We start from the raw sequence: 11,483 nt of genomic DNA, 5'->3' as shown, positions 1-11,483 counted from the left end.
CCAAATATTGTATCGAATTAGGTTGATGCTTGCCATGCTTAGATGTTAAAATAATTTTTTTATGAGGTTAGGAGTGATTGATGTGCATTGGATTACTTGAGAAATGATAATTGTATATCAAGTATATTTCCAGATAATTGAACTTGAGAAACTCACCAATAGCAGACCTGGAATGAGATTTTCTATTTCAAAAAAAAAAAAAACTGTTATTCCATCACCAGGGTTTCTTTGACTATTGGAGGGTTGTTTTCATAATCCTTTTGTATCACGAAAATCTTTTATGACATCAAGTAATAAATGCATATCACACCCATTCCCAAGGGAAAAGGGCATGGGCAATCATTAACGGAGTTGATTCGACTTGAGGTAACCTTGGAAGATAATGTATCAGGAGTTAAGAATGAGTTTAGACCAAGAATTTAGAAGTTCTGATAATTCGAAATGGACGTCACGGATGTGAAAACATGATGCAAGAAGTTAAGTGGTGAAGAGTTACGTGAAAGCACAAGGTTCTCAGTTTCTGTGGAACTAAGAATATTCCCCGAGTCTACTTTTTGTTTAATTGACTTGCTAAGGCTTGTTAGGATGTTAAAGCGTAAAGTTTATATAATTTTAGAAAGATATATGCATATGGGTGATAAGAAGTTGACATTTTCAAAATTTAAAAATTAAATTTTGTAGGTACCGATTTGTTACAACTCGCGTAGAGTGGACTAAACTCACTAGAACCAAGATTTGATGACACATGAGTGTTAACAACTTGTTCTGTGATTTTAGAGTAACAAATGGGGCCTAGGTTTAGTATATGTTTTAATAGTAAGGAATCGTCAACGTCCATGACCCATGTGCTAGTTTATAAAGTTTTCTGTAAAAGAAGAACTAACGAGCAAGCATAGGAATGATTAAACAAAATGTAGAATACGAATATGGAAGGTTGGATGTTTGAGGAGGATATGCCCGAGAGCAAAGAGGAGTCTACCATGGTAAGTCGTGAAGATGACTCATGAGGATAGCAAGTATGTAGTAGCAAGGAGGTACACCAAGAATCAAGATAAGCTCTTTAAGTCAAGGTTGCTCGGAAATAAGTTTTAGAATAATGAGTATATCGGAAGGTAAAAACAACCAGTAAGAACATAAGGTCCATTCCCAAGAAAAGTATAAGAGTATACGATAAGTTTATCGTGAGTTGGTCTTACCAAAACCAGTGGTAAAGATTAGAGAAAGGTTACATCATGGGAGATTATGAAATAGTTCAAGAAGATAGAAATCATGAGGTAAACAAGATTGTGGTGTTTTACTCGTCACAACAGAATAGAGTATTGGTTTAAGCCAATCGGTGGAAATCGGAGTAGCGCAACGAAAATCAATTGGTAGTCATGGAATGCGGATTTGATAAGAAGAATCTTTGTGAAGAATGTTTGAGATAGTAATGCAAATTCAGTGAGAAGTATCTAGAAATGAGCAAGGAGTTTTCAATATGATAAGGAAGAGTAGAGATATCACTAGTGAAGTAATCGGTTTGTCCACTTGGTAAGGTTGAATGTGTTCAGGAAAAGTATGTACTATGTTAAGAGAAAAATGTCTCACTAAGGAATCAGGTTCCGTGTACTCGGAGCAAAGAAATGAGTTATGGTCAAGGATCTTATGTGATTTATGTATTTAGAGAAGTGTACCTGAGATATACAAGTAAGAAAAGAAAGGATTGGGGAAGCATTTGCTTCTGAAGCTCAAGAGTTTTATTCCGTAAGGATACGGTTCATGAGTTAAGCATGAGGAAGTATATATCCTCTTGTACCATACTTGTTGAAAGATAACGATGCTGGCTAGAAAAATTTTAAGTCATGATTTCATAGTTTTAAAAGCTGAAATGGGTATTAAAGAACTTGGAAACGATGTATATCCTAGAAAATAAAATATTTCTCATTGTTGAGACCGATGAGATACGTTTTAAGTGAACAAGCTCACCTAAGACGTACAGACTTCAGGACCGACTTGCTATAGTCAAGTTTGGGGCGAGTTGTAAAACCTTTTTAATAAAATTTAGAGACTCGTCCTGTGGTTCTGAGGTACCATTACAACTTGGTTTCAAAATGAGATTTTCTTTCAATCAAGTAATTGTTCGTTCCAAGAACCTATGTACCAAAGTTTAGAAATACTAGAAGCAAAATACTAGAACAAGTATCGTTATTACTTAACAAGGAGTGGTATTAGAAGGCATGCAGATGCTATAGAGATGAGATTTCCGGAAGAGGCGGCAACGTTCGTGTTATGCCATTAGTATTCGGGATGCACGTAAATTTTCGCCAAGAGTATTCAAGTACTTGTGCAAATGGACTTGGCAAGTTATTGAGTGTTTTGAGTTACCCATGAGTTCGGGTGCAATGAGATTGCAAGTTTTCTTTAAGACTCTGAGAAAAGACGAGATTTGTAGCATCATTAAGATAAGTAACGTAAGTAAGAGGCTTGAGACTCGAAGTACAGTGAGAAAGGTTATGTATGCATGGTAAGATGTGTACATGATAAGACGTTTTGATGCAAAGGAGCACTACAGGGTAGATCCCGAGTGTTTTAGTTAATGAAGGTTATTCAAATGAATGGTACATGCCAAGTATCTAAGTTATGGATCTGAGATGATCATCTACAAAAGGGCAAAGATGTATTTCGAACATGATGTTCTGAGATAGCTCAGTGATTTAAGAAAGATAATATGATTGAGAGATTTTATTCGTTTTAATGCGGATAAAGAAAGAAGTTAAGTTACGTGTTCTAACGAAGAAAGTATACTTCGAGATCTTTAGAGTGGGCTTGGTCAGGATCTGTTATGAGAATTAGTAGGTGATCTCTAAATTTCGAGGACGAAATTTCTTTAAGGGGGTAGAATGTAACATCCCGCCTGTCAGTGTTTGAACTGTATCAGTCGATCATCCCAGAGATCTTATTTTGAAAGAAAGTTTAATGGAGAATATTGATTACGTTGTATCAGTTTATTACGGAGTAAGTATCATAGATGGATATAACACGTTTAAGGCAAGGGCAATTTGGTAATTGCACGGGAGGAAGGATATTTATTTGGTGTTGGCCAAAATATCTTATTCTTCTTATCTCTTTCTCTTTCTAAGTTAGAGAAAGAGTTTTGGCTCTCTCTTCTCCTCCCTCCTCTCCATCGATCTCTTTCTTTCCAACACCAATCCTTTCCAAACTTCTTCCTTCCATGGTAACTTCTAGATTCTTGCTTCTCTTGGTCTCTTAAGTTTATGTAAGCTTGGTTTTGATTTGGGTTCTCTATTTCCTTACCTAAGAAGAGATTAAGGTTAGGGTTTTGGTCAAGTTGGAATTGAAGCATGATCTTGTGCAAGTCATGGGTTCTTCATGGTTAAGAAATAAAGAGAAAGATGATTGAAGATTGATTGGTGAGCTAAGGCCTTGGATGTTGGTCAATCAAGAATTAGGGTTGTTGAAAGAAGTTTTGGGTTGGATTTGAGATGAGCTAGCAAGGATGAAGAAGCTTAGGATAGCAAGAAAACAACAAGAATGGAATGGTATGATCAAAGAAAGCAATAAGGACCAAAGCTAGGGTTTTGAGGCATGAAGTAAAGTTGATGCTTGGAAGCTTTTGGGAATCAAGTGTAATCTTTTAGGTGAGTTCCTTAGATAGTTTTCCCACCTTGAGTTTATGTTATTGACTTGTAAGTTAAGAAATGATTTTTTAGGGTTTGCATATAGTGTGTAATTACCCCTTTTCATGTCATGCTTGCTAAGCTTGCCAATGCTTGCCATTCAAATGTTTTATAAGTATTTTATGACCTCTAGAATCATAATATGCATAAAGATATTTGGTTTTTAGGCTTTTGGGTCAAGAACACCTTTTATGCAGGGCTGGACTGTCACAGCTCGCCTCGCGAGCAAGTCAGCTCGCCATGGCGAGCAAGACTATCGAACCAGGGGTACTGCTCGCCCCTAGCTCGCGTCGCGAGCAATGCAACTCGCCACAGTGAGTAATGCTGCTCGCCTCGCGAGCAAGACAGTGCTTACGGCAGTGTTTGCTCGCCTCAGGTCTTGTTGTCGTCCTTTGAGCCGGTGTTACCCGAGTAGTCTTTTATGGAAATAAACCCCTCAAACCAAGATTCTATTGGCTAATTTTAAGTAAAGATTTCTTGAGAAGAGGCAAGTGTTCGGTATAGTTAGCAAAGCATGACAAAGAAAGAATGTTAAGATAAAGAGCGGATAGCAAGTCAACCATTAAGAAAGGAAAGGACTAGAGCCTCGGTATAGTTATCGAGAACTAGAATAGTTAGAAAGAATATAATGCTTTGCAGTAGTAATATGCTTGATAGACGCGAGGTAATGAGAGTATTATCTTCGCATAGAAGCAAGTTCCATACGAGTATGGCAAGACGTGAATCGATTTTATATCCATTCACAAAGTAAGTTAAGCAAGCATATAGTTACCTCTAGTGGGATCGTCTAGGGATCCGAGGTAAAAGATTTAGCATGTTTAAGTTAATTTTCATGCATAAGACTAAGACTTATAAGAAAGAAAGAAAGAGTGTTATGTCTCTTGTAATCCTTCCAAGGTTGGATTCAAGGGGTTCCCCAAGGGGAATGGTTAAGCCGCAAGGGAGCCGCATTTCACAAGTTAAGGTGTCGTGTCTTTTGTATTCCTTCCAAGGTTGGGTACAAAAGGTTCTCCAAGGGGAATGGGGTAAGCCGTAAGGGACCCACACGTTCACTAAGGGAGTCCGGTGTGCTCTTGCTAAGCATTTCACTGGTAGTAAGGGATTATCTTCCGGGGTTACTCCACTCGGGACTAATCCGTAAAATGAATTCAAGATAATTGTTTGTTACACGCTAACATAATCAATGAAGCTGACTATGCATATTCATCATATATTTATGTGTTATGTCATAGAGCCTTGGCATAGACTGTCAAGAACTAGAAAGAATATAGAAACAGATAGTCAAGAACTAGCAAGCTAGAACGAGTCACTTTTGTGGCAAGAGATGATATGTTGTTAGATGCAACATATTCAAGTACGCAAGTAAGCAAGTTAAGAGGGTTATACCGAAGACGATCTTAGGTTTTCCCCTAATCGTCCGGTTTAGAGTTGTGTCATGACTTTAGCAAGTGAAGGCCTTAATGCGTTGATCGTATCTTGGCATTGCGGTTTTAGTTTCCCCTTAACCGCCATGACACTTGTAAGATGAGAAGCCTATAACAAGTAAGATAAGCCTAGGACGGGTCTAGCATGCACTACCGTCTAGGAAAGCAAGACTCCACACACGTATAATCAACCGTTAGGTTGTATTGTAGACACGTGGCGACTATAGGTCTTTCCCCCGTGGTTGCCTATAGCCTAGGGATAGGTGGAACTCACTGAGACATTATGTCTCATCCCAATCCTTATTTGTTTCAGATATCAGGATGATTTACAAGCTAGTAGCCGAATGGATGCTGCGACAAGTGTTGGTTCGTACCTTTGGCTGGATGATGTGGATCTTCAAGGATGTATACGTTGTGTAATAGGAAAGTTAAGTTGCAATCTTATTGTACGAACGCATTTGTTGTATAAGATATTCATTCGAAGTTTTTTTTTATTGTTGTAAAATTTAATGTATCCAGTATTAAAGATAACGCACGTGCTAGACTTTCTAGATACGTCTAGTATGGGTGTTACATGTAGCCCAAGCTGTGGGACAACATCCAAATGTTGGTGCTGGTGTTAATGCTGATGTGAGAATGTTGGAGACCTTTCTGAGGAATCATCCTCCTACTTTCAAAGGAAGGTACGACCCTGATGGGGCACAGACGTGGCTCAAAGAGGTTGAAAGAATTTTCAGAATTATGCAATGTACTGATGATCAGAAGGTGCGTTTTGGTACGCACATGCTGGCCGAGGAAGCTGATGACTGGTGGGTGAGCATTCAACCTACCCTAGAGCAGAATGATGCGGTTATTACTTGGGCTGTGTTTAGGGAAGAGTTCCTAAACAGATATTTTCCTGAAGATGTTCGCGGAAGGAAAGAGATCGAGTTCCTTGACCTGAAGCAAGGAAACATGTCGGTGACAGAGTATGCAGCGAAGTTTGTGGAGCTGGCTCAGTTCTATCCACACTATACTGGAGACAATGCTGAGTTTTCTAAATGTATCAAGTTTGTGAATGGCTTGCGTCCTGATATTAAGCGAGCCATTGGTTACCAACAGATCCGTGACTTTTGTGCGTTGGTAAGCAGGTGCAGAATCTATGAAGAGGATTCGAAGGCTTATTATAAGATTATGAATGAGAGGAAGGGCAAGCAGCAACAGAATCGTGGGAAGCCTTATAGTACTCCAGCTGATAAGGGCAAGCAAAGAGTGAATGATGAGAGAAGGCCTAAGAAGAATGAGACTCCTGCTGGGATTGTTTGTTATAAATGTGGAGAAAAAGGTCACAAGAGTAATGCTTGTGGTGCTACTGAGGTGAGAGGATGCTACCGTTGTGGTGTCAAAGGGCATACAGTTGCAGAATGCAAGCACGATGACACTATTTGTTTCAATTGCGGTGGGAAAGGACATATTTCTGCTCAGTGTACTGAACCAAAGAAGGCCTCGGCCAGGGGTAAGGTTTTTGCTTTGACTGGTACTCAGACTGAGAATGAGAATCGTTTAATTAGAGGTACTTGCTATATCAATGATACTCCTTTAGTTGCTATTATTGATACTGGTGCTACACATTGTTTTGTTGCTTTTGATTGTGTTTCTAAGTGGGGCCTTGCTATGTCTGATATGAATGGAGAAATGGTTGTCGAAACTCCAGCTAAGGGTTCAGTGACCACTTCTCTCATTTGTTTATGTTGTCCTCTGTCTATGTTTGATCGTGATTTTGAGATTGATTTAGTATGTCTACCTTTGAGTGGAATGGATGTGATTCTTGGTATGAACTGGTTAGAGTACAACCATGTTCTCATTAATTGTTTTAGTAAGTCGGTGCGTTTCTCTTCTGCCGAAGAGGAAAGTGGAGCAAAGTTTTTGTCTACTAAGCAGCTAAAACAGCTAGAACGCGATGGAATCCTAATGTTTTCCTTGATGGCATCCTTATCTTTGGAGAATCAAGCAGTGATCGATAAGTTACAAGTAGTGTGCGATTTCCCTGAAGTTTTTCCTGATGAAATTCCTGATGTGCCACCGGGAAGAGAAGTTGAATTTTCTATTGATCTTGTTCCGGGAACGAAGCCTGTGTCTATGACACCTTATCGTATGTCAGCTTCTGAGTTGGCTGAGTTGAAGAAACAGTTGGAGAATCTACTTGACAAGAAGTTTATTAGACCAAGTGTTTCACCTTGGGGGGCTACAGTGTTGCTGGTAAAGAAGAAAGATGGCAGTATGAGGTTGTGTATTGACTATCGACAGTTGAACAAAGTAACTATAAAGAACAGGTATCCACTTCTAAGAATTGATGACTTGATGGATCAGTTAGTGGGTGCACGCGTGTTCAGCAAGATTGACTTGAGGTCGGGTTATCACCAGATTAAAGTAAGAGATGAAGATATGCAGAAGATGGCTTTTAGGACGCGATATGGATATTATGAATATAAGGTGATGCCTTTTGGTGTTAGTAATGCGCCTGGTGTATTTATGGAGTATATAAATCGCATTTTTCATGCATTTTTGGATCGCTTCGTGGTTGTGTTCATTGATGATATTCTGATTTATTCTAAGACGGAGGAAGAACATGCTGAGCATTTGAAGATTGTCTTGCAAGTGCTGAAAGAAAAGAAGTTGTATGCTAAATTGTCTAAGTGCGAGTTCTGGTTGAAGGATGTAAGTTTTCTTGGCCATGTTGTTTCTGGTAGTGGTATTGCAGTCGATCCATCTAAAGTTGAAGCAGTATCACAATGGGAGACTCCGAAGTGAGTTACAGAGATTAGAAGCTTTTTGGGTTTAGCGGGTTACTACCGAAGATTTATTGAAGGATTTTCTAAGTTAGCACTTCCGTTAACGCAGTTGACGTGTAAAGGTAAAACCTTTGTGTGGGATATTCATTGCGAGAACAGTTTTAATGAGTTGAAGAAGCGCTTGACGACGGCTCCGATTTTGATCTTGCCGAAACCTGATGAACCTTTTGTAGTGTATTGTGATGCGTCCAAGTTGGGTTTGGGAGGGGTACTTATGCAAGATGGTAAGGTGGTTGCGTATGCATCAAGACAGTTGAGAACTCATGAACAAAACTACCCTACTCATGACCTTGAATTAGCTGCAGTTGTATTTGCACTTAAGATTTGGAGATGTAACGCCCACTTTTTCATAATTAATATTTAAGTGATTTATGGCTTTTTATTAGAATATTATGTGAATTATTATATATAATATATATATATATATATATATATATATATATATATATTGGTAGAAGATATGTTAATAATATAAGTATTTTCTTAAGTGGGGGAGAAATATTGTTATTAGTAGAAATAATTAAATTATTAGGGGAAAGAGTAAGTTGTAGTGAGAAGAGCGATTAGGGAAAGAATAAAAGTTTGTAATTGGGAGAGAAAATTAGAACGCGTACAATTGAGAAAAGAGAAGAGAAAGAAGAGAAGTCCGAGAGAACCCTAAAGAACGAAGAACGCGGCTGTTGGATTTCAGAAACATAATCTAAGGTAAGGGTGAGACTAACTCTCATTATTAACAAGTTTTGATTCATAGAAGTGATCAATTGTTGTAGGTTTAAGGGATTGGGATTAGGTCAAAAATTATTAAAAGTGGAAGAATTAAGTGAATTTTGATGTAGTTCGATGTAGACAGATGTTAATTAGTCATAGAACACGTTTAGATGTTGATTGGTGATGTATTAGAGGGCTGGGAGGTGAGAATTCGTGTGCTGAGATGAGAGATGAGAGCTGCGACCGAACCCTGTTCTTTCATCGCTCGCAGCTGCGAGTGATCCTACTCGCAACTGCGAGTAATCCCTTAGCTCGCAACTGCGAGCAATGTTGTACGCAACTGCGAGCTTCCCCGTTGAGCTCGCCATTGCGAGTCGTTTAGCTCGCCACTGCGAGTTAGTGCAGTACAGACCTGATGTTGTGCGAAATTGTGTCTTTTCGCCCGTATCTTTGATGAATTAGTTTCTGATGTTTATATTAGTGATGATGCTGCTAATTATGATGTTCCAGTGATGTTGTTTTGATGTAATGAGTTTTTGTGAATTATTTGTTAATTAATTTAACATTAAAAATGAAGATTGTTGCATTTAGAGTTGAGTTGTTGCATAGTCGGCGATGGGGGCTTAATGCCTGACAGGTTCTTATGACCTTAGCGATGGGGGCTTAATGGCCGACGGTCCAAATATGACCGTAGCGATGGGGGCTTAATGCCCTGGTGGTACCACATGCATGTTGATGTTGTCTAAGTTATGTTGATGTTGTTGTTGCATTGTAGAGTCATCATAAATTATAATAAATGATGAATGATGTGATGATGTTGCTGCCTTGTTGCTGTTGTTGCTGTCACAATAATTATAATGATGTAAATGAAGTGAATTCAGATGAATATGCTACCTTTGAATAACTACGAAGTTGTTGGTTACTTAACCTTGTTAAATGATGATATTAAGTTAGATATATGTTGTTGGTTATCTTTTATGAATTATTATTTGTTTTTAATGAATGTGAAATCTCACCCCATCTGCGTATATGTTGCCTCGACCGTGGGTAATGTGCAGGTAATAAAGACTAGCTGTGTTCGTGAGTAGACTCCTCACATCGTGTCGTCTAGGATGCTCTGATAAGTAACGGGATGGGGATTGTCTGATGCTTGTTTTTCCTTGTTACGTATTTTATTTAATAAAAGTTGAACAATTTTTGAAGACTATTTGAGATGTTAAGTTGTGGCCTTTCAATGCCAAAGATTTTATGTGACGTTGCAAACTAAATTTCCGCTGCTTTTGACTATTGAATTTTATAAAGACAGGTTGATTAAATAATAGTATTCCCTATTATTATATTTGTTGTTAAATGATGGATTGATGTATGTGATGCTCTGTTATGTTGATAAACTCTGATAATTTTTATCAAATTTTTAAGTCGGGAAAACGGGGCGTTACAATTGGTATCAGAGCAGGTCGGTCCGTCCGGCCAAGTAGTGAGTCAAGTTGTGTCATTTTTAGCAATTGGAATACCATTATTATGTTATTCTAAACGTTGTGTGTTGTGCAGTGAAGAAGAGTAGACCTGGAGGCTGCAAACCTTATCTGTTACAAGAGGACTAGAATGGCTGGAAGAAATGATGCTGCGATTGCTGCTGCTTTGGAAGTTGTAGCCCAAGCTGTGGGACAACATCCAAATGCTGGTGCTGGTGTTAATGCTGATGTGAGAATGTTGGAGACCTTTCTGAGGAATCATCCTCCTGCCTTCAAAGGGAGGTACGACCCTGATGGAGCACAGACGTGGCTGAAGGAGGTTGAAAGAATTTTCAGGGTTATGCAATGTACTGATGATCAGAAGGTGCGTTTTGGTACGCACATGCTGGCCGAGGAAGCTGATGACTGGTGGGTGAACATTCAACCTACCCTAGAGCAGAATGATGCGGTTATTACTTGGGCTGTGTTTAGGGAAGAGTTCCTAAATAGATATTTTCCTGAAGATGTTCGTGGAAGGAAAGAGATCGAGTTCCTAGAGCTGAAGCAAGGAAACATGTCGGTGACAGAGTATGCAGCGAAGTTTGTGGAGCTGGCTCAGTTCTATCCACACTATACTGGAGACAATGCTGAGTTTTCTAAATGTATCAAGTTTGTGAATGGCTTGCGTCCTGATATTAAGCGAGCCATTGATTACCAACAGATCCGTGACTTTTCTGCGTTGGTAAGCAGGTGCAGAATCTATGAAGAGGATTCGAAGGCTCATTATAAGATTATGAATGAGAGGAAGGGCAAGCAGCAACAGAATCGTGGGAAGCCTTATAGTACTCCAGCTGATAAGGGCAAGCAAAGAGTGAATGATGAGAGAAGGCCTAAGAAGAATGAGACTCCTGCTGGGATTGTTGGTTATAAATGTGGAGAAAAAGGTCACAAGAGTAATGCTTGTGGTGCTACTGAGGTGAGAGGATGCTACCGTTGTGGTGTCAAAGGGCATACAGTTGCAGAATGCAAGCACGATGACACTATTTGTTTCAATTGCGGAGGGAAAGGACATATTTCTGCTCAGTGTACTGAACCAAAGAAGGCCCCGGCCAGGGGTAAGGTTTTTGCTTTGACTGGCACTCAGACTGAGAATGAGGATCGTTTGATCAGAGGTACTTGCTATATCAATGACATTCCTTTAGTTGCTATTATTGATACTGGTGCTACACATTGTTTTGCTGCTTTTGATTGTGTTTCTAAGTTGGGCCTTGCTATGTCTAATATGAATGGAGAAATGGTTGTCGAGACTCCAGCTAAGGGTTCGGTGACCACTTCTCTCGTCTGTTTACGTTGTCCTCTGTCTATGTTTGATCGTGATTTTGAGATTGA

General features: G+C 39.2%; 1 protein-coding gene across 1 annotated transcript; it reads left to right on the top strand.

Moving 5' to 3' along the window:
• Positions 1-926: 926 nt before the first annotated feature.
• LOC146954932 (uncharacterized) lies at positions 927-10,244 on the top strand. The gene is made up of 3 exons (XM_085746953.1): positions 927-983; positions 6,152-6,653; positions 10,192-10,244. The coding sequence occupies exons 1-3, from the start codon at positions 927-929 to the stop codon at positions 10,242-10,244; spliced, it is 612 nt and encodes a 203-aa protein (XP_085603079.1).
• The last annotated feature ends 1,239 nt before the right edge of the window (positions 10,245-11,483 follow it).

Source organism: Medicago sativa, chromosome 1 (assembly GCF_051527215.1).
Source record: "Medicago sativa cultivar Bolivia chromosome 1, Bolivia_mono, whole genome shotgun sequence".
Taxonomy (NCBI): Eukaryota; Viridiplantae; Streptophyta; class Magnoliopsida; order Fabales; family Fabaceae; genus Medicago; species Medicago sativa.
Note: the sequence above shows the minus strand (reverse complement) of the source record. Positions and strands in the feature narration are given on the sequence as shown.